Source organism: Chanodichthys erythropterus, chromosome 20, assembly GCF_024489055.1.
Source record: "Chanodichthys erythropterus isolate Z2021 chromosome 20, ASM2448905v1, whole genome shotgun sequence".
Taxonomy (NCBI): domain Eukaryota; kingdom Metazoa; phylum Chordata; class Actinopteri; order Cypriniformes; family Xenocyprididae; genus Chanodichthys; species Chanodichthys erythropterus.
Genome location: NC_090240.1, coordinates 33,065,605 through 33,090,117, shown reverse-complemented (window position 1 = coordinate 33,090,117; position 24,513 = coordinate 33,065,605). Strand labels below are relative to the sequence as shown.

The 24,513-nt window shown below is 34.9% G+C and overlaps 1 protein-coding gene across 2 annotated transcripts in view; it reads right to left on the bottom strand.

Moving 5' to 3' along the window:
- The window catches only part of src (v-src avian sarcoma (Schmidt-Ruppin A-2) viral oncogene homolog), a 55,445-nt gene continuing 30,932 nt past the window's right edge, over positions 1-24,513 (bottom strand). For both annotated transcript variants that reach the window (XM_067370408.1, XM_067370409.1), the window contains exons 2-12: positions 21,413-21,662; positions 19,417-19,516; positions 12,979-13,077; positions 11,281-11,384; positions 8,307-8,456; positions 7,241-7,396; positions 6,898-7,077; positions 6,661-6,737; positions 4,168-4,321; positions 3,840-3,971; positions 1-2,889 (exon numbers count right to left, since the gene is read on the bottom strand). In XM_067370408.1, the coding sequence (XP_067226509.1) occupies positions 2,681-2,889; positions 3,840-3,971; positions 4,168-4,321; positions 6,661-6,737; positions 6,898-7,077; positions 7,241-7,396; positions 8,307-8,456; positions 11,281-11,384; positions 12,979-13,077; positions 19,417-19,516; positions 21,413-21,653 (1,602 nt within the window). In that variant the 5' untranslated portion in view covers positions 21,654-21,662 and the 3' untranslated portion in view covers positions 1-2,680. The remainder of the gene's footprint in view (positions 2,890-3,839; positions 3,972-4,167; positions 4,322-6,660; positions 6,738-6,897; positions 7,078-7,240; positions 7,397-8,306; positions 8,457-11,280; positions 11,385-12,978; positions 13,078-19,416; positions 19,517-21,412; positions 21,663-24,513) is intronic.

The window sequence follows — 24,513 nt, the reverse complement described above, 5'->3', positions numbered from 1 at the left end:
GGCAAATTGATCTTATTCGCTGTAATTTACAATGTAATTACTTTCCCACTGACGAGTTGTGTTTATTCAGAAGAAGTGTGCAGAAAGAAGTGGAAGAGTCTGGGACACATAAAGGAGCGGGAGAGCCCCTCTCATGACACGAATTCGCGTCTGTTGCGAAGTGAATTTCACGCGTGAATGAAGCGAGTAAACTCAAAATGTTCAAGGGTCCAACTACACGCTAATAACGCAATTTAATCGCGCAAGTCGCACCTGGTGTGAACACGCCATACACTGTTGCTGCATGTTGTTTTTCATGTCCGCGGGTTGAATCGACCCAAAATAACATGATATTTAGTCCCTGGAATGCAAATTTTACCAGGGGAGGCCTGCCAAAAAAGCCAAAAAAAACCCAGAACATGATTTTTACCATGGGACCCCCTGAAATGCCTTTGGGCTATTTTTGAGGAGCAACTGGGCGGGTTTTGTTGTGAAAACCTGGCAACCCTGGTTAGAAGCTCCGCATCCGAAATGAGACAAGAGACGCGCATTTAGAACTGCGCATGCACATTAACTTGATACAACCTGAAAAATAGTTTTTTGTCCTGATTCGAGCATTTAGAAACAAAATATATGTGACAGTTGTCAGATTTCATTGGTGATTTCAAGTATGAAATTTAATTGAAAGGTTGGCAAACAGCTTTGGAGAATTTGATGTTTCCCCATTCAAAAAGATGCACTTGGATGCCCGAGAGGCGCTTCAAAGATGGCCGCCGAGTGAAATGACTTGTCTTAAAGGGATTTTGCTTTATCGCGTCGCGTATGGCGTGGACAGACTAATTGCTTGTAGCTGGAATCTTTTCACGTCGTTTGTGGTTAGGACACGGTGTATGCTCAATGCAACCATCATCATATCAGTACAACATCCCTACAATTCAAATCTAGTTCATTCTACATTGTCTCAGCAGTGATTATAATATTTATTCAGGTATCTCAAACCATCACTAAGCGCTCAGTAACTGACCTAAGATGGGTTTCTAATGCGTAACACCTCACTGTCAGGGTTCATGGCTTTCTGTGGATCTGATGATGGTAAAGTAGTAGAGATAGAATTGAGCTCCCTCTTCTCATCTCAATATATAATAATGGCTATTTTGCATATAACACATTGGCAACTTTGTGTCAGAATTTGTCTCAAAAAGCTAAAACAACTAAAAAAGACTTTTTTTTTTTTTTTTTTGAAAATCAAGCATTTAACATGCTTTGAGGAAACATCTCTTGAACAATATTCATGAGTGTTAAAAGGAATAGCTCACGTAAAAATTTAAAATTATACCATAATTCACTCATTGCCGCGTCGTTCCAAATCCTTTATGCTGTTATTTTTGCCATAGTATACAAAGAGAGACGTTTAGCGGATATTTTCCCCATGCAATAAATGTAAAAGTATCGTATATGGAAAAAAGCAGCATGAACATTCAGCTAAACGTCTCAGTTTGTGTTTCACATGTGTCTGGAAAGATATATTACAATTTTCAGTGAACTATCCCTTTAAATTCTAGGTACAAAGCCTGCGCATCCTCTTTGATACAAAAAAAAAAAATGACATTAATAAAAATACATTTTATACATAATAAAACAGTACAAAATTCTTTTTTTTTCTTTGTATTGGCACACAAAGTTGGACTATACAGCCATCTCTGCTTTAAACAAAAACAATGCTATATATATATCAGTAGTTGTTTTGAATACTAGAAGAGTAGAATAACTGTATCAAATGAAAACATTCTTTACGATTCTCCAATTGTGTACGAGTTCATATCAAAAGGAAGAATGTTTCTTTTCAATAATTTCAGTCCGAACGCTTTTTTCCCCTCGCCCAATCAGTCATGTGACTAGTGTTCGACCAATCACATTCTTATTCCAGTTGATCCAGGTTGATACAAAAGAAATAAACAAGCATAGTGGGACAAAAAGCTATTTTTCTACCAGTAAAAGGCATAAAATACCACGTTCAGATACACACCCTGGATATCTATTGGAAGACATTAACCGGAACGTCCGTTCAGTTGCAATCACAGATGTCTCCCAACATGCCGCCTCCTACTGGACAATCACATCTGGTCCATCTGAGCTTGTGAACGGGGTTGCAGGGTTCGTGAAGAACACCAGAGCTGATGGAGCTTGATGCTTTGGGGGGGTTTGAAGGGGGATGGGAGAGGATAGAAATGAGGGATTGTGGGAGGAGGAGGAGGAGGAGGAGGATGAATGACAGATCTGGAGCATCCGCTAAAAGGGTTTAGGAGAAAGACGGTGGTACATCGAGGTCAAGAAAAACAGCTAAAGATCAATCCGGAGAGCTTTGGAAATAAAGGCTTGACATAATTATCAGCACAAACAGCAAGTAGTGAACTTCTTTGCGAATGATGCTTCCTGTTTTTAGTTCATCTGCGATGAAAGCAGTGGAAAACATGCAATGATAATTACAGAGGGCGATGCTGTAACACGGTGACCATTTGAAAACCCAATAAGTTGCTTTTAACGGGCTGAATTAGACAGCTGGATGCTCTGTTGTCATCCCATGTGGATCAATATTGTTTGGGTTATGCCACAAAATTCCCGAGGCAACAACCGCATTCATTTCCTGGTTGGGGAAATCATATCTCTTTCAGTGCTTGCATGCTTGGCTGGATCGGGATCTCTAGAGGTTCTCGCCCGGCTGGTACTGTGGTTCAGTGGAGGTGAAGTAGTCTTCCAGGAAGCTCTGGAGGTACTCGAAGGTTGGCCGCTCTTCGGGCTCCTTGCGCCAGCAAGTCAGCATGAGCTCGTGCAGGGAGTCCGGGCACTCGGCAGGGCAGGGCATCCTGTACCCGCGCTCCACTTGGTCCAGCACCTCCCGGTTCACCATACCTGAGCAGAGGAGAGGTGTGAAACAGGTTGGATATGGGTCAGAATGTGGTGCAAAAAGTGGCATTTTCACCAGGCCGAGGATGTGGGTCATCAGCGGGGGGGGAGCAACCGGAAATTCTGTCATGTGCTCTTTAAAATATGACATTTAATATGTGTGCATAATAATACCCCAAAATTTTAGAATTTTTAATTGTTTAGATGCCAAATAATAAAGTACTCCAGTATTTTATTTTATTTTTATTTTATTTTTTTGAGAATGACAAAAATTATGTGTTGGACTCGGTGAGGACAATTTTGAGTGAAAATAATAATAGTATATAATATTTATAAATTATAATATATTATTATTTAATAATACCAGAAAATAAGTAATTATTAAAATAATTACTTATTTATATTATGGGTATATTATAATATTTATAAATAATATATTATTTAATAATAATTACAAAATAATTATATTAATTATACTTCTATTATATATAAGCATTTTATATAATAATTCATATATAATATATTTATAAATAAAATTATATTTAATAATAATAATTACAAAATAAATTAAAATAATAATTATTTATGTTATATAAGTATTTTATATAATAATAATTATATATATATATATATATATATATATATATATATATATATATATATATATATATATATATATATATATATATATGCAAAGCTGAAAATACAGTAAAATATTATAACAATGTAAAATTGCTGTTTTTCTAATTTAATATAACTTAAAATTTTACATTTATTCTTAATATCAACATTGAAATTAATTAATCAATTTAAAAATATTCCACTTTTGCATTTTTCACAGCATCTTTAAAAAAAAAAAAAAAAAAAAATCTAATAATATATAAAGTAAAAAAGGTACATTTAAATCTAGTGAAGCAGTGACTCTCTTTGACTAATACTGGAAACAGCGGTAGTACCTGGATAAGGCACCCTGCCTTTGGTCGTCAGCTCCGTCAGTAAGACCCCAAACGACCACACGTCAGATTTGATGGTGAAGCGGCCGTACAGAGCCGCCTCTGGCGCAGTCCACTTGATGGGAAACTTTGCTCCTGTTGTGATAATGATTTAAGAGAGGCCTGTCACCATGATTAAACCGATTCAATTAAGGTCGAACTGTATAAAAGGCAACAGCAGTAACTCTTGAAAATGAGACAATGACGTGATGGCCTCAGGGAAAACTGAAGACGTAAAGAAAATGGAAAACGACCACATGCAGGCAAAAAGAGTCATTGTGTTCCTCCTCACCCTGTCTGGCTGTGTACTCGTTGTCCTCGATGAGTCGAGCGAGGCCAAAGTCAGCGACTTTACACACCAGGTTATCACCCACCAGGATGTTGGCAGCCCGGAGGTCCCTGTGCACATAGTTCATTCTTTCCACGTACGCCATTCCAGAGGCAATCTGAGGACAACACATATATTATCACGCTGCCGGGCTCAGTGCCGCCCTCCAGAGTATCCACAGAATATAAATAGATTTATATACATTATGAAGACAATGACAGTGGCGCTTGCCCACACAAAATCTGCCACCACAATAGTGTTCAGGTCTCTAAATATGGTTTGTCCTTCATTGCAGGATTATATAGTTTTTCATTTTAAATTTTAGTTTTTGTTTATCATTTGGTTCTTTCAGTTTAGTTTTTGTTCCACGCCGGTTTATTTATTCACTTTTTAATTAATATATTATTTTTTACAAATTTAGTTAATTTTTCAGGGCTGTCTAGTGTTATTGCTAGTCTATTGTAGTGAAATGTTCATGTTTAATTAACGCAGGTTGTAAGATTGGAAACAATTTATCAAAATTAATTTGTGGCAATTAGTTTTATTACGGGCCAATTGTATCCATTTCTTCTTCTTCTTCTTCCGTTTCCGCTGTGGATGTCTATGGCAGCCCATCGAACCGCTTCTGGGAAAGTTATGAAATTTGGCACAGTGATAGAGGCCAGTCTGAACTGTCACCAAAGCAAATTTGGAGTCTCTAACTCAATCCCTCTAGCGCCACCAGCTGTCCAAATTTGCACTCATGTTTACGCTAATAACTTTTAATAACAAAATAAAAAAATTCTGCCATTTTTAATTTTCCGAAAACCTACTTTTTCGAACTCCTCCTAGGCTGTTCTGACAGACCATGCTGACAAAAAGTTGTCGAAATTGTTAAACCGTTTTCAAAAAACACGCAAACACATTCTATGTAGCGCTTGCGAAAATAAAATAAGCACTTGCGAAAATAAATAAAAATATCTCCTCAATGCTTTATTGTATTCAGATCAAACTTTGTCCATGTCATCACACGCATGACCTGAGGTTGCATGCTGTGTTTTGGCACAGCGCCACCTACTGGTCGGGAGATATGAAAAATGGCTATATTTGCTTATAACGGTTTGTCCAAAAATCAGAAGTGGTCTCGTTAGATTCGGGACATCATGCCGATATCATGGATATACAATTTTGCCATATTGGCCGTTTTGAATTTTGTCGTAAAATGCTGTATTTTATGAACACATTAGCGTATTGTTACGAAACTCGGTATGGGTCTTTGGCACCATGCCCTGACAGTATTCTAATAGTATCGGGGCAGCGCCACCTTCTGGTCAAAAGATACAATGAAATTTACAAAAATGCAAAATTATTTTTGACTATATTAAGCTATTGTAATCTGCCATAGTTGGCCGAACTTCCTGTCCACCATTTTGTTTTTCTTTAAAAACCTACTTTTCTAACTCCTCCTAGACCGTTGCTCCGATTTTCACCAAAATCGAATCAGACCACCTTCACACTGTGCTAACAAAAAAGTTATGGATTTCTTGTCGATAGACAAAAGCGTTTTCGTATAGCGCAGCAACAAATTTAAGACATTATGCCAAAATGACTCTTGAGTAGGGCTGCACAACGATTAATCGCGATTAATCGTTTGCAAAATAAAAGTCTGTGTTACGAAATATAAATGTGTGTTCTTTGTATAACAATTATGTATATATAAATACATGCACATACATGTATAAATTTAAGAAAAAAATTATATTCATATATAAAATATTTATATTTATATGTAATATAAAATATATATATGTATATTTATTTATACATGTATATATTTCTTAAATTTATACATGTCTCAGTGCCACTTATTGGTTAAAAGTGATAAACCATTAAATCAAATTATTTTGTGACTATTTGGTTTTTCAGTCATTAGTCATGAAAATGTGTGTATGTTTAACTACAGGTCCAATCGATTATATTTTGAATATATATTGTATCATGTTTATAAAAAAACAAATTCATACTTTCACGCATTGAATTATACTGTTCTTTTGAACTTTCTGAATCGTGAAAAAGATGTATCACAGTTTTTTCACTGATAATAATAAGAAATGTTTCTTGAGAATAGAATGCATATAAGAATGATTTCTGAAAGATCATGTGACACTGAAGACTGGAGTAATGATGCTGAAAATTCAGCTTTGATCACAGAAATAAATTACATTTTAAAATAGAAAACAGTTATTTTAAATTGTAATAATATTTCACACTAGTACTGTTTTTACTGCATTTTTGGTCAAATTAATGCAGACTTGGTGAGCAGACGAAACATTAAACAACCTTACCAAGTTTACCCCAAACTGTTGATTGTAGTGTATATTTTCTAACACAGTGTTTTTAGTATCAAAACAGTTTTCAGTTTTTGTTTTTGATTTCATTACTAGATCATGTCATGTCATAATGCCGTTGTAAAAGTACCTGAGAGGCCATATCCACAAGCTGAGGCAACCTTAGCATTTTCCCCATGTCACCCTTCAGGAAATCCAACAGGCTTCCTGTGAAAGCAGAAATCACACCTTGACATATTCATTCACACTTTTACTGGCAGACCTCACATGAAAGCTGCTCATATCCAGATTTTATGCTCTATTTACACGTCCTTCTGCCAGTTCTTATTTCTTAGACTTCTTTATCCCACTGAATCTTCGCACTGACCTTGTCCCATGTACTCAGTGACGATGTAAATGGGCTCCTCTGAGACGACGGCGTAAAGCTGCACCAGCTTCTCGTGGCGGAGTTTCTTCATCACCTGCGCTTCCTGCAGGAAGGCCTCGGGAGACATAGTGCCAGGCTTCAGAGTCTTGATGGCCACGCGTGTCGTGCCATTCCAAGTGCCTGATGAGAAGAAAAAAAGGACACTGAAATCATGAAACAAGCTTTGTCTGGTGTGTGAACGCTTCATTACACAAGCAATGTGGTATTATGCACAGGTGGACTGCTTATTTAGCTCACAAAGCTTCGGTTTTTGATGGAAGGAAGTTGAAAGAAGAAGTCTTACCCATCCAGACCTCTCCGAAACAGCCCTGACCCAGTTTGACATCCAGTCTCAGGGAGTCACGCGGGATCTCCCAGGCGTCCCGTGCCAGACCCTGAGTCTGAGGCTTCAGCACTGGACACACGTCAGTCAGACAGTGACACAGGCCGTCTGCATGCTCTGTGACAGACGCAGACAGGAGGAAGTGAGTTAAAATTTCTCAATGTTACTGCAACAGCATTTTCAAATCTGTTTTTAGAATTGTTTTAAAATTGGTAGTTCTGGTTCTTTCTGATTCTATATTAATGTACAAAGTTGCTATGTTGATTGGCAACCATTTTTTAAAAAAATAAAGAAATAATACATAACTTATAAATAACTTAATATTCATTATTATTTATTTACAATAATAATAATAATAATAATACAATAAATTGTATTTTAACTATTTAAATAAAAATTAATATATACATATATAAATTAATAAAATATATAAATATATAAATTAATAATAAAAATTAATAATTTATAACATTTTTTATAAAAAATAATAAAATAAATAAATGTATCAATAATATTTTCAGTAATATTAATATTAATTTAATAAAATATTTTAATAATAAATTAATAAATAAAAAACTAAAAAAATATATTATTTTAAATAACTTAAAATAAAAAACATACATTATTATTATCATGATTATTGTTGATAATAGCAATAATTATGTATTTGCTTTATTTTTTAATAATAATAAAATAAAATAAATTAGCAACACCTATATATTAATTTATAAATATCTTAATTAAATATGAATTTATTTAGTTAACCTTCATATTTCATTTTACCCCTTAAGAGGGTTTTATGCGTTTTTCTCTCTCATGGCTTACTGCTTTAATCACTATCATAAAAAGTGAAGGATAACTCATTATATAAAAGCTTTATGCAATTTCTTTATTTATAGGTTTCAACTAATCCTTATTTTGCAACAACCTTATTTATGGAAGTTCCCACGTCCAGAAATAAGAGTCTGTATCACTTCCCTTCACAGACATTCAGAAACAAGCAGGTGTCTATGAAAAAGCGACTTACGGCGGTAGTGGTTGACCAGCTGCTGTAAAGTACTGAACTGTGTGCGTGACGTGATGTAAAATCCCCCGCTGTCCAGCTTCCTGATCTTGTAATGTTTGACATTTAGTCCCTTGACATTGTCATAATCCAGGACGGAAAGACAGTAGGCACCTAAAAAACACAAAGAACAGAGGGATGAAGTCGTGTAATGCTCATGAATGACTCTGACCCATGTTTCAGATTCAAAACTGGCAGATTAGTGTGATTCTACACTTTTGTAGTATTTTATTTTCCCCTGAAATTGACAAAGTTTCTAGCATCAAAAACTTGGCAGATGCTTTTATCCATTTTTTAATCCTGTTAAACAGGCTGTTTTTGCAACTGTACCTTTAAGACCTCTTTTTGGTGTAGGTTACTGGAGTGTGAATTAGTGTGTAGAGTTTCCCTACGTGGTAAATTACACCATTTTGTTGCAAAAGATCAAGGGATTTCCCATTTTCCATTGCAGAAACCTTTAACATTGTGAGAAAATTCCACCTATTTCAACTTCAAATTCAATTGCTGCCTTCAATTTTTAAGTACAATCAACTTGTAAATCTCGTATAACTTATTTTGGCGAGTTAAAAATGAAAATTCTGTCATTAATTACTCGCCCTCATGTTGTTCCACATCCGTAAGACCTTCGTTCATCTTCAGAACACAAATTAAGATATTTTTGATGAAATCTGATGGCTCAGTGAGGCCTGCATTGCCAGCAAGATAATTAACACTTTCAATACCCAGAAAGACATATTTAAAACAGTTCATGTAACCACAGTGGTTCAACCTATGAAATGGTTATGAAGCGATAAGAATACTTTTTGTGCGGCAAAAAACAAATTAAAGACTTTATTCAACAATATCTAGTGATGGGCGATTTCAAAACGCTGCTTCATGAAGCTTCGAAGCTTTACAAATCTTTCATTTCGAAACAGTGGTTCGGAGCGTGTATCAAACTGTTAAAGTCACGCCCCCCAGTGGTGAACCATTGAAATTTCGAAACACTTATGCCGTAACGAAGCCTCTTTTTCTGAACTCACGTGACTTTGGCAGTTTAATACTAAAAGGCTTGTCTTTAACACAAAAGAAGATATTATGAAGAATATGTGTAACCAAACAGTTGATGAACCCCACTGACTTCCATAGCATGGAAACAAATTACTATGGAAGTCAATGGGGTCCATCAACTGTTTGATTACCAACATTTTTCAAAATATCTTCTTTTGTGTTCAGCAGAACAACTGTTTGGAACAACTCGAGGGTGAATAAATGATGACAGAATTTTCATTTTTTGGTAAATGTAGAGCAGATTCTCATTGTGTAAAATGATCTGTGGAGGGCGCTGTCATCATTGCACACATTTTTTCATTCACTCTCTATGTCACTCGCTCCCTCGTTCCCTCTGCGGTCTTTCTCTCAGTGTTGTCTCTTTGGGGTTTGACTCATCCTTCAGCCTCTCTCATACTTGTTTTCTCTCTCTCTGGGCGATCTCGGCCTCTCCGTGTGCCCCTGCTGACGGTATGAGCTGTGAGATATGGCTCACGGTTATAGGCACGGCTATGGGTTGACCTACTTCTTGCTCTTCATCCCTGCAAGCACTTCTCTGACCTTCGTATTCCCCTCTTCATCCGGCTCACATATGCACGCTTTACATATCACCTCAAATGAACATTGTTTATGTAGAACTGAAGATAAAAAGGCTATATATGGAGCGCAGATCTTTACAATGTTTAGAGAGAGAGAGAAAAGATGGTTGGCAGAGGGAGGAGATGAAGAATATGAGCGTCACTGTGTCTGACAAACTGACAACAGAAAAGGGGAATTCAACTGAACAAGCACTTTGTTCTGATTTGCAATACCAAATACTGAAATGCAGCTTCACTGTAAACACATGCATGAGCAATTTCCTCCACACTGGTGGTGCTTCTTTGTCGTTACTGTTTCTTTGTTATTCAATAGTTATCTCCGGTCTCTCAATGTGAATGAGTGGTGTTCAAACAGCACTGGGTCATTTCACTGTTAGTTGTTCCGGAGATGCTTTTATTAAAAAAGCAACTACTTTTAATTAGTTACTCCATTCCCAAGGATGTTGAACTCATGACCTTGCAATTTCATTCTGACACATTTATTCATTTACCCTTACAGTTTGACTTATGAATCAATACTGTGTGACCAGACGGATGGGGAAAAAAAGAAAAAAAATATACAATACAGCTGTAAATGGAATTAAAATTCAAAATTACAATTTAACTGAACTAAAATGTTTAAATTAAATATATTGTTGTTATTATTACTTTATTTTAACAAAAATAAAAGTATTCATTTATTTTATTAATAAATAAAATACGTTATAAATAACTTAAAAATAATAATAACATTGTCCATAATTTTAGTTAATACTAATATTTATAAATAAATAAAAAACGAATAAAAAATAAAAATTAAATAAAATAAATAATTTAAAAATATATTGTTATTATTATTTTATTTTATCAAAAATAAAATAATTTATTTTATTATTAAATAAAATACGTTATAAATAACTCAATATTACAAATAATAATAAAATTGTCCATAATTTTAGTTAATACTACTATTTATAAATAAATAAAAAAACAAATAAAAAAGAAAAATTAAATAAAATAAATAATTTAAAAAATAAAAAATAAAATGAAAACAACTAAAACAAAAAAATAAATGTATTATTTTATACAATAACAAAATAAAAACACATTATTACATTATAAACTATTATTTTATCAATGAATAAAATAGATAAGTTATAAATAACTTAATAATAATATTTTCTACAGTTATTTGAGTTAATAATACAATTTTTTTTTAAATAATACATTAATAAAACAAATTAAGAAGAACTTAATTAAATAAAATAAATACTTAAAAAAATAATAAATAATAAAATAATTTGCGTTTGTAGTTGGTAGTTCACAATCACCTTTGGTTGTCTCACTCTCTCTGACCAGGAAAGTTCCTCTCCTGTTCTCCAGACTCAAGAGGAGTCGCTCCGAGTCCCTGCGTGTGATCTTTCCAAAGTACCATCTGGAGAGAGAGAGACGGAGAAAGAGAAAAAGAGGGAGAGGGTATTTAGAGAAAGTAATCACAGGTAGCATTGTATCAGAGAAATGCAACTGGACAGAAATATATTATGCTAGAAATATACTATATTATTAATGCTAGAAATGCGATTCTATTGTGCATTCATGTACACTACACCACATGCTGACTTGCTGCTCAAGACGATATTTATAAAACGATATTTTTGAGGAAACCATGATACAGTTTTTCAGGATACTCTGATGAACAAAGTTTAAAAGAGCAGCATATATTTGAAATAGAATTTTTTTTTGCAACATTATAAATATCTTTACTGTCACTTTTGATCAATTTGATGCAAATAAATGCATTCATTTCTTTACAAAATTAATACTGACCCATATACACTGTTATGAAATCATTTGTGTTAACTTTTTATGTAACACAAGTATGTTTTGGGCCTAAAATTATAACACTTCTCATCTGAATTGTGCTGCACAAGATATTGAACATTGATTCATGTTATAATATTCCCATTTATGGTTCCATTAACAATAAAACGATGGTGTTTGGGATTCACGACTGACCCCGTGACATTCAGTGTCTATAAATCAGCCTAGTTTGTTGTTCGCCGCTCATACGCAGCGCTCTCTCTGATTCTTACCTCTTCTCCAGAGTCAATCTGAGATGACTGGCAAGGCAAGGGTGGAAAAATGAGTCATTATAGGTTTTCAAAGGAGTGCCTGTGTGTGTTTGTTTAATGCGGCAGTCGACTGAGCAACGGCGCGCACTCGTGTGTGTGTGTGTGTGTGTCAGGAAAAATTAGTTAACATATGAACAGGACAGACAATAGATGAGCTACAAAACATTGACGACTTTTATTCGCTCAAGAGGGAAGGGGTCTTTGGTGCACAAGGTTTTTTCTTTCTAACTGATGAGATGGTGGAGAGACCCATAATGACGGAGGACAAGGGAGCAACCATGAAGGACTCAAAGGTCAGACCGGAAGGAGAGAGATAGAGGGACAAGAGTGAATCATTTTCTTGGCAATTTCTGTATTAATACTCTGATAATGTTTGCTAAGGATGATTCATTAACAAATCGTTCTGTTGAGTCAGACTGTTCCCAACCAAGAACAAATGACTCTCATGAGCTGGATCTTTTTAATGAATCAGCTCAAGCACTCATAGATGAATCACTGAATCAGTCAGGGCGGTTATTAACATGTGATTCACGCGCATGTAGAGCTGCTTTATAACTGAATTCTGCAACATCGACACTGTTATTGAACTGAACTGAATCAACATTGAACTGACTAATAATGACACTATTGTATTTTAAAGCTGCTTTACAGCTGAATTTGAGTTTGCATCATATTTGATGTAGTTTGCAACACTTATTTTCCTATTCTTCACTGTGTAAAGCACTATATAAATTGATTCTAAACTGATTTGTCCAACTATTGTTTTGTTTAGTAAAATAATCATTAATGGAGTCATGCTCAGCTGAATTGAGAGATCTGATTGGATTGGAGAGCAGATTACGTCACATCGAGGGGGAAAAAAACAGAGGAGACATGAGGAGGAGGAAGAGGATTTACTCTTCAGCCTGGATGGAATCAGATGGTGCCACGTAATTGCTGGGAATGTATCCACTCTCTCCCGTCGTCAGCGAACGAGCCAGCCACCAGTCGCCCTCCCTAAGACAGCAGAAAACACACACATAAAACACCTGCAGTTTGACTCACATCAAACATATTTGGTGACACATTCATGATTTTCTTACCCGCCCAAAACATAAACCCTGAGATTACATCTGTGGTATTATTCCTGCTTTATAATCCCTGAAAATGAGGCATCAGAATGCAGACGAAGCTCTTCTAAAGACATTAACTACCTGCGCCAAATTATACATCAATGAAACTTGCATTTAAAGGGATAGTTCACCCAAAAATAAACATTTACTCACCCTCATGTTCTTCCAAACCCATATGACTTACTCAAATGAATATATATTCTTATTTTCTTCTGTCTGAGTCATACACCATACAGGGTTTTCAAAATATTTAGTATTTAGAAATGTTGAAAACCCTGTTTTGAGTGAAAATAATAAATATTCTAATCATTTAAAGTTATCGTTCAAAAGATTTTTTTTATATTTTTGAAATAAGTCTCTTATGCTCACCAAGACTGCATTTATTTGATTTAATAATAAATAAAATAGTAAAACCATAATATTGTGGAATGCTATTACAATTTAAACAACTGTATAGAGTAGTGCCTGCCCCATTTATCCCATTATTGAAGCAAAAAAAAAAAAAATGTAGTGAGGGAAAGAACTACAATCCCATGATGCATAGCGAACAGCATAATTGGATTAAAAACCATGGAGAAATATAAAACTACTCATTTACATATGTTGATTATATGTATTAAAACAATATATTTTAAGTTTATTCCAAAATATGCATATAAACATTTCAGTATTTTGAGTGTTGACTTTGATTGGTGGAATTTTCTGTACAGCATCATGGGTAATGTAGTTTTTCATCAGGAATTCCCCTGTTAAACTCAATTATTTTAAAAACAAGCTGAAATAATTCAGGCAGAAGCAAATACCATCGATTAACAACCTTGTAGCCCACAGTAGGTCTTTGAAGGTTTAAAAGTTATTGTTTAAAATCAATTTCCTTATGGATAAAATTGAGTTTTTACTTCTGGAAACTAACTGTTGCACTCTATTGGAATATATGAATACATTTTTGATTCTTTGATGAATCGGAAGTTCAAAAGAACAGCATTTATTTGAAACCTATTTGTAATCTTTTGTAACATTATAACATGTCTTTACTGTCACTTTTGATGAATTTAAGCATCCTTGCTGCATAAAAGTATTAATTTCTTGCAAAAAAACCCCGTTGAGACAGGACAGACTGAGATTATTCACTGTTAGGGTATCACATCTACAGAATACTGGGAATATAATGCACAAGTTGTATGAACTGCATTTATGGGGCTTTTTTTTGTCTTTCTGGGGCATAAATTGGCACAATATGCTTTCACCATGCATAAAAGAGCAATGCAAACATTCACGAAAATATCTTTTGATTCCTATAAAACAAAGAAAATCATATGGGATTGGAATGACTGGATTAGAATGATTTTTTTTTTTTTTTCATTTTTGGGTGAATTATTTACTACAAAACTGGTAGATTTATCAAAAAAATGACTCATACGTCTGGGTTGTCTCCGAGTCTTGATGGCTTTTTAATAATAAATGTTGTTTTAGTGTGAGCAGTGGGGTGTTAGACTGTGACTCACTCCCTAAGCTAAAGTAATAAGACTTTATCCATCGCCAAGACATGCTGACCCAACACAAACCTCCCCAGGTCTCCGAGCTACTGCTTTCTGTCGTTAAACATAATTAAAACATAACCGCACCAGTGAAAACAATGACATATAAACACAGATGGGCACATATTCATATTTATATTCATACAATGCAAATATATTATTCATATGCAGGGTACCATTCAAAATTCAGATGTTAATGAATTATTCATGTACAAAAGGGCATAAAAACAGTGATTCTGATAAGCAGGGTTTATGAGAAGAGTAAAGTGGATGAGAAAATTAATGTGGAAAACGTTGATGGATAATGCTAAGGCTGCATCCCAATTTTTAAGGTGTGGTCACGTTGGTGAAACTTTGTGCGCAAAAAAAGATCCATTTTATATTTCACAACGCATGAAGCACAGCTCAAACGCATGCCACTTTCGAAACAAGCAGCTTTCTGTTGGTCAACAGCAAATTTGAAATCTTTCGCTCCAATACCAAATTCCCAATTGCGTGGTTTCCTATTAAAACGACTGGATTTCACCTCCAAAACTTTGCTGAAAAACAGTAAATGTGACCATACCTTTAAAAACTACTTTAGATACACATCTAACTTAGGAAAAGGTACACTTTTACATTTAACTGTAACATTTAAAACTATTAAGCATATACTACAACATCAAATTGTCTCAAAATAGCATCTTTTTAAGTTTATCCTTTGTGTAAGCTAATTTAGCTAAATGCTAATGCTATCTTAACATTTCTTTTAAGTTCATTTAATCATTTAATGACCCCATAAAATCTAAATTTCATTGAATTTTAGTGCACTTTAGTCCAAGTCTGTTAGCTTTGAGGCTCTTTATATGCTAGTGGACTCTTAGCTTAGCATATATGCACTAAAGAAACTTTTAGCACACATACGCATTTAGTTATTCAATTCACATATACACATTTTGTGTCTAATAAAATCATGTTTCAATGAGAACTAGCATGAGAATAAGAACTAGCAAGTTAGCTAAACATAGCCAATAGCCTTTAGTTTAGATTTTTACTGTTAATTTAACTAAATGCTAAAGCTATCGTAACATTATTGTTTTTTATTAATATGAATTTAATGACCACATGAAATCAAAATTTGACAAACTTTTAGTCAAAGTCTGTTACCTTGGAGGTCATCTAAGCTAGTGTACTCCTAGCATAGCATATAGTCATTTAGTCGTTGAATTTGTGGGGCATATACAGATTTTTGTCCAATAAAATGATCTCTGGAATGAGAACTAGCAAATTAACTAAACTGAGTAGCCTTTAGTTTACTTATTTTATTTAATTTTTTTTTTTTTACTGTAAATTCAGCTAAACGCTAATGCTATCTTAACATTTCTTTTAAGTTCATTTAATCATTTTAATTACAGCTTTGAGGCCATTTATATGCTAACGTACTCTTAGCATAGCATATACGCACAATTTTTTATCCACGTACGCATTTCACAGGGCCACATACAAATTTTTGTCTAATAAAACCTTCTATCAAATGAGAATAAGAGCACGTTAGCTAAACATAGCCAATAGCCTTTAATTTAGATTTTTACTATGTTAATTTAGCTAAATGCTAAAGTTATCTTAACATTATTGTTTTTAATAATATTATTGACCACATGAAATCAAAATTTGACCATTTTAGTCCAAGTGTGTTAGCTTGGAGGTCATTAAGCTAGTGTACTCCTAACATAGAATATAGTCATTTAATCATTGAATTTGTGGGGCATATACAGATTTTTGTCCAATAAAATGATCTCTGGAACGAGAACTAGCAAATTAGCTAAACTGAAAACGTAACCAGTAGCCTTTAGTTTACTTTTCTTTTCTTTTCTTTTTTTACTGTAAATTCAGCTAAACGCTAATGCTATCTTAACATTTCTTTTAAGTTCATTTAATCTTTTAATGACCCCATGAAATAAAAAGTTTATTGTATTTTAGTGCATTTTAGTCCAAGTTCTTTAGCTTTGAGGCTCTTTATATGCTAGTTCACTCTTAGCATAGCAAATAGCAAAATTTATATATATATATATATATATATATATATATATATATATATATATATATATATATATATATACACACATATATATGTATATACACTGTATGCTATAAAATAAATAAATAAATAAAAAAAGTCACACATATGCATTTAGTTTTTTGATTTGTTGGACATATACAGATTTTTGTCCAATAAATTGATCTCTGGAATGAGAATGAGAACTAGCAAATTAGCTAAACTGAAAATGCAGCCAGTAGCCTTTAGTTTACAATTTTTTACTGTAAATTCAGCTAAATGCTAATGCTATATTAACATTATTGCTTTTAGATTCCTTCATTTAATGACCCCATGAAATAAAATCTGACTTTAGTGGGCTTTAGTTCAAGAAGAAAGGGGTTATGGAGATGTTCCTGTGACAACTTCCTGTTCAAACAGGAAAAACATCAACACAGGATAGAAAATGTTATATATATATATGACTTTTTTTCTTCATATTTCAATGATTTGGGATGCACTCACCTAATCTAGCATAGAATACAATTCAAATAGCATGAAAATTGACATGTAGCCAAAACAAAACAAAAATCGACAACCACAAAGTCAATGTGAAGGACAAATGTAGTGAGCCAGTTATGAAGAGATGTGGCACTATTTCTGGACCACTTCCACAGTCTCTAGAAAGTCAGAACAAATCTCAGGTGGACAAGCAAATGGTGAAATGACACACATACAAAAACACACACACAGAAAATGGACATTGAAAGCTGAAAGCAAGAGCAACTTTACCAACCTGGGGTTCACCTTTCTCCTACATAAACGAGCGAGAGCGTGTAAAGGAAAAACACAGAGGAGACGTGAAGTGTTTGGACATTAAAAGCAAACAGCAGAAGCTACAAACATCCCACATAGCCTCAAAAACTGATTGAAGGTCAACCGCAGCAATGACGCACTGAAAACACAGCATTTATCTGCGCTTATCACTGTGAAGTACTAAAAATATGGAAAACAATTACTGTAATGTGCATTTGATTATCTCTAAATGTGTACTGACACATGACTCAGAAGGTCCCAGCATAAGCCGGAGCAGCTTGGTGATTTCGTTAAAAAGCTGATTACTCTATTATCAGTGGCTTCTGGGATGTGTAATGGGCAGTGAAGGGGATTGGTTACAGTTCAAAGGGTGAATCTCATAAAAACATGTCCAGTTTTTTTAACTACAACAATATTTTGGATACATTTTTGGATTACAAACCATTGCAAAACTACTTGTTGTTACAATGATGCTGCTGCAAGTTTCACAAACATCAAGAATACCTGAAATATGTTTCATTTTGAGTCTGATATGATTAAAAGTGATTACCCCAGTTCATTAAGTGAATCATATGCTAATGTGGAGTAAATTAATTCAGTGGATGATTCATCAGACTGATTCAAACTGAGTCTTTTTGTGTGCAATTCATTAAACATGGCTCATAAGAATCATTCTTTCATGTAAATATTATATTATATATACATACATACATATATACACTATCATTCAAAAGTCTTGGATTGGTAAGTTCAAAAAAATAATAATAAACCAATATTTTTATTCAGCATGGATGCATTAAAATGATCAGTAGTGACAGTAAAGACATTTATAATGTAATTACTTTTTCAAATTAAAGCTGTGAACTACTCTCATAAAAAATATATTTTAAGTTGACTGTTGTCAACATTGATAATAATAATAATAATAAATGTTTCTTGATCTTCAAATCAGCATATCAGAATTATTTCTGAAGGATCATGTGACACTGAAGACTGGAGTAATGATGCTGAAAATTCAGCTTTGATCACAGAAATAAATTATATTTTAAAATATATTAACAAGGAAAACAGTTTTGTTTAATTTGTAATAATATTTCACAATATTACAGTTTTTACTGTATTTTTGATCAAATAAATGCAGCCTTGGTGAGCAGAAGAGACTTCTTTCAAAAACATTAAAAAACGTACAGACCCCAAACAATTAAACGGCAGTGTATATATATTTAAAATAACAGGCAATACAAATACAACTTGTTTTCCTTATAAAAGAAGGAAAATTGCTTAATCTTAATGTACTATTGCTTCATTTTCTAAAAATATAACCTGGACGTGTTGTGTTTCGAAGGATTCACCCATTTACTACACTGTGCTCAGCCTGACATAAAAAGAAAATCCCCAGGTCCGCTTTGTGCTGAAACCAGAGGATGTTACTGAGGGCGTTTTTTCTCTCTCTCTCTCTATTAACGGTAGCGCTGTACACTGGAATAAGGAAGTGAACCGCAGGTGTAGAAAGGACGGAAAATGCTCCCTTTGGTCTGGGAGGGGAAGTGGAGGTAAAGACGTGCAGCTGAGCTTTTCTGTACACAGGAAGACCAAAAAAGGAATCCAGAGAACAAAAAGCCGTCATCTCCCACAAAAACAGCGCCTTCAGAGGGAGCCAGTTCCTATGGTTACCAAAGAGGAAGAAGAGGGGGGGCTACGTGTGCTTTGGGGGGGTTCAGCAGCCAGAACAGCCAGAGCCCAGACAGATGAGAGACATGAGTGTGTGTGTGTGTGTCTGCCTCAGTGGGTGTGTCTATCACCCCCCGGAGCCCTGTTATTTTTGTGCGAGTATGTTTGTGCATTTCCCTCTTACGTGTTATTGACAATCTGGAGTCGTTCTCCTTTCCTGAATGACAAATCGGAGGCGGTTCGTGACTCGTAGTCATACAGAGCCACAAACGTGGTCACGCCACCTATGGAAAAGTACAAGAGACAAACATAGACTGTTATCTTAATGCATTCAATAAAAAAAAAAAAAAATACTTCAGCAGGGAAATTTAATTAACATAAGTAAATAATGCAATGTTGGGTTGCCAATGGAAATTGGCATCCAAAATTAGTCTAGACTTACAGACTTTTGACTATCAGCATAAAGACTGTGGTGACTAAGGTCGCATTTAAGTGAACCCAATTCCATTTTTTTTCCCTCCCATGTGACACAGATCAGATATGTATAGAAGCTTGTTTGCACCACTGAATAAAACATAAAAAAGGTATAATTGTGACTTTCTCTCGCAATTCTGACTTTTTTCTCTATAAAGTCAGAATTGCGAGATATGAACTCAAGTTATAGAGTTATAGAGTCAGAATTGCGAGATATGAACTCAATTGCGAGTTATAGAGTCAGAATTGCGAGATATGAACTCAATTGCGAGTTAGAGTCAGAATTGCGAGATATGAACTCAATTGCGAGCTATAGAGTCAGAATTGCGAGATATGAACTCAATTGCGAGCTATAGAGTCAGAATTGCGAGATATGAACTCAATTGCGAGCTATAGAGTCAGAATTGCGAGTTATAGAGTCAGAATTGCGAGATATGAACTCAATTGCGAGTTATAGAGTCAGAATTATGAGATATGAACTGAACTGCGAGTTATAGAGTCAGAATTATGAGATATGAACTGAACTGCGAGTTATAGAGTCAGAATTGCGAGATATGAACTCAATTGCGAGCTATAGAGTCAGAATTGCGAGATATGAACTCAATTGCGAGTTATAGAGTCAGAATTGCGAGATATGAACTCAATTGCGAGTTATAGAGTCAGAATTGCGAGATATGAACTCAATTGCGAGTTATAGAGTCAGAATTGCGAGATATGAACTCAATTGCGAGTTATAGAGTCAGAATTATGAGATATGAACTGAACTGCGAGTTATAGAGTCAGAATTGCGAGATATGAACTCAATTGCGAGCTATAGAGTCAGAATTGCGAGATATGAACTCAATTGCGAGCTATAGTCAGAATTGCGAGATATGAACTCAATTGCGAGTTATAGAGTCAGAATTATGAGATATGAACTCAATTGCGAGTTATAGAGTCAGAATTGCGAGATATGAACTCAATTGCGAGTTATAGAGTCAGAATTATGAGATATGAACTGAACTGCAAGTTATAGAGTCAGAATTGCGAGATAAAAAGTCGCAATTACCTTTTTTATTTTTTATTTAGTGGTGGAAACAAACTTTCAAAGATATGACCCACGAACGTGTAAGCAGGAAAAAAGCACATGGATTCTGATTTTCTCAGATCTGTTTCAGGCCCCATTCATATGTGGAAATACGTTAATTTGCATCTGCCATGTAAGCGGGCAGATAGGATATTCCCCTGTCAATGTGAATCGTCCTTGATACTGCTAATATCATGTTTTCATGTGGACCGACAAAACCTGCGCATCTTGAATTTCCGAGATCGCCAGCCCATCAGAGCGGAGTTTGGGAGTTAGGAAATTCCCTAGCTATTTTTGTTTGAGTATGCATCATGTTGTCTATTAATGGTCTGTGATGGCATTTCAGGATAACACTAAAAACAGTCCAACTGTGACTCTTATTCATAAGATTTAAACTCAGTAAATTCATTAAAAAAAATCTTGCACCACTTGTATATACATGATGAGCCTAATTTACACAATAGGTGATGGAAAAGCACAATATGTTTTTCTTGCACCAAAGTGGTGCAACTGTGTAGTGAATTCACCCCTCAGACTTCTTTGCCCATATCTTTTAACATTTTAATACTGAAAGTCACCAAAAGCAGAACCGTAACAATGACACAGATACTGCATCCACGATCAGACCAAGGTGCGTTACCTGCTAGCATGCCGCCTCTTTGAGGAGATGTGATGCTGTTGGGTGTGGAGATCACTCCTCCAAACAGCGCCTGCTCCGCGTTGATGAGGGGCTGGGTGCCGCGCCTGGTACCGTCCACCGGCGGACTTCGGTTGGGCGTGAAGGATGACTGGTTAGGACTAGAGTGGTGTCCCCCGGTGCCATCGTCCAGACTCCGGGAGCGCTGGCCGAGCTCTTTGGGTTTACTCTTCGCTCCGCCCATGGCCTAGGCCTGAAAAGAGACAGTTTAATATGTCATTCAGCTCATGCTTTTACCACAAACACCTTGCAGTACACATAATACTACAGTAATGTAAATTAGCTTATAAAAAAATTTTCAAAACAGAAATTACGTCACTTGAAGCAGCCCACGCATAATGGTGGTGGCAGAAAAATAGCCTGCATTTTTAACCACTACACACAGGGTTTCATGTTGGACTTTTGACACGCGCTATATATATATTTGTTCAGAAAAATAACTTTTCACCCAATTTGTAAGAATAAAACACTTCAAACGAATATTTGACCCCCTCTTTTTCCAGCTGTCGCTAGAGACCGGCCTGTTTTCATGATTTATGCATGAACTTCATGAATTATTAAGCAACTATGCATGAAAGCAATATTCTGTTATTCCTTAAGTAACACAAATAAACAGTGATACCGGTGCGCTGAAATACCTTTATACAGAGAGAGATATTCAGTATTAAACCACAATCTCATTACTGCATATAAAAGTGACCCTCTTCAACCAATATATTAAAATTCAGGTCATTTTAATGAACTAGATTTTTACATTTTCTTAAAAAATAAAATGGTGTTGGTGGCTGAGCCTGCAAAACTCACTGCCATGAAGCTAGGCTGGTTGCCAGGTGGTTGCTATGGTGTTCTGAATAGTTTCAAAATGTGTTTTCAGAAGAAATGTGAATCAATGAGAGAGAAAAAATGGTCAGGCCTTGATTTTATTCATCACAAACTGGTGACTGAACCTTGAAAATTGAGATGTTTCAGATGAAGAGTAAGCCTAAATTATAGATTTTGATTAAATATAACGAAGACTATTTTTTAATGCACTGATGAGTCTCAATACCACCAGGAATATTAAAAAGTAGGCTGCAAAACGTATTTCTATGCTTGCCATTAGGGGTTCAGCCTAAGCAAGCAGCTCTAATAAAATGTAAGAGATTCCTAAAAGCAAGTGAAAGAATGCCTGGCATGTGAATGTCATTTAACACAGAAACATTTGATCAAAGTGAAACATTACAGAAACCAAGTGGCCGCAGTTTGTGTGACCCACAGGAGCCTGAGGTTGCGTTTAGTGCACTTTAACCTAACTTTAGTCGAGTACAGGAGCGTTCAGCTGTTTCCTCTCACATACCAGTGACAGCCGCTGCAATACGATCCTCCCGGACCCCCAACACACACACACTCTTCCACATGTCATATACTGTCTGTCTGCCAGCACAGACGCACACATTCTTTGAGGGACAGACAGAGATGCTTTCCCATCCACCCACACAAACCTCACTAAAAACACTATACTTTATAGTCCTCAGCTCTCTGTAAACGCTCCTCGCCTGTCCAGAACAAGCCCCCGCTTGCCCATGGGATGATAAATTCTCCACAAGGAAAGTCTCTTTTCCTAGAAACCCCGGAGGACTGGCAGCTCATGGCGAAGAGTCTCTTAGAAGAGCTGTTACAGGCCCGGTGGAGTGGAACTAATCTCAGCTGAGCAGGGTGAATGCGGGGTCAGGGAGCGGCCGAGGGCCCTGGAGCCCCGCAGGAGCGGTGCCGTCGCAGAGGAGCTTTCACTAGAGACCTGCGCGCTTCAGGTTCACCGGCAGTGCCATGAACCATACAGTCACAAGACTGGAGTTATGAGGAGAGTGTGCAGATATGTGCTCTATACCATTAATGACCTGCACTGACCGTGAAATTAGAGGAAATTCGTGTTATTTTTTAATGAAAGAAGGCCTGTCCACATCGATTCTAATGCAACTATATGACAAAATACTGCATTTTCTTCACTCCTTGAAAAAATGCATCCGAAAGAATTCTTCAGTATCAAAACGAAACAGAAAAACAAATTACAGATTGGAATTACAAAAACAAAAGAGAAGCAAACCATAATAACAATAGAAAAGACTGAAACAAAAACAAAACAAAAAACTAAGAAACTGAATAAAAACAAAACCCAAAGTAAACTAAAAGATGAAAAAACACCCCCCACAAAACTACATAACAAAAACAACACACAAAACAAAATAAAAACAAAAGAAAAGAAATTAAAAGGAAAAGAAAAGGGAAAAACAACCTTAAAAAAACAGCCAAAATACAACATATAATAAAAAGTACAAAAATACAAAAAAGCAACAAAAAACTAAAAGGAAAAACAACAAAATTAAGATAAAGAAATAAAGAAAAATATATAAATATATAAAAATAAAGATAAATAAAAATAAACAGATAAAGATAAAAATAAATAAATAAAGTTATATATATATATAAAAGATAAAAATAAAGTTAAAGATAAATAAAGATAGATAAAAAAACAAATAAATAAAGATTGATACATTAAAATAAAAATAAAATAATATATAAATAAATAAATAAAGATAAAAATAAAAAGATCAAATAAATAAATGAAGATAAACATAAATACCCAGCTACCTAAGATGTAATATCATTTTATATCTGTCAGATTGGGTCAGACAGACTTAATGTGAATGTTCATAAAGATTTCATTCAATTATTTGTTCTTGTCGTCAATAAACATTTAATATATCTGAATCCTTTTTTATAAACCACTATTCCTGCAAAAAATACAATCTGTGTTAGAAAAAGCTTGCAATGTATGATAGTTTTGAGTCCCAGCGAAAAGTTGTTTAAGAAAACTGAAAGAGCGGGAAACAACAGCTCATTAGTATTTCCTTAACCATATGGGCTCCAGATTACATATATGTTTCATTTCTGGGTGCTACTGTCCCTGTGTGTATCATTCAGTATCAAGGGAAAACTAACATCCTGTAACAACAAGGATGTCTAGTTAGTCTAATTAATGGAGCTCTAACTAAATATCAGGGTGA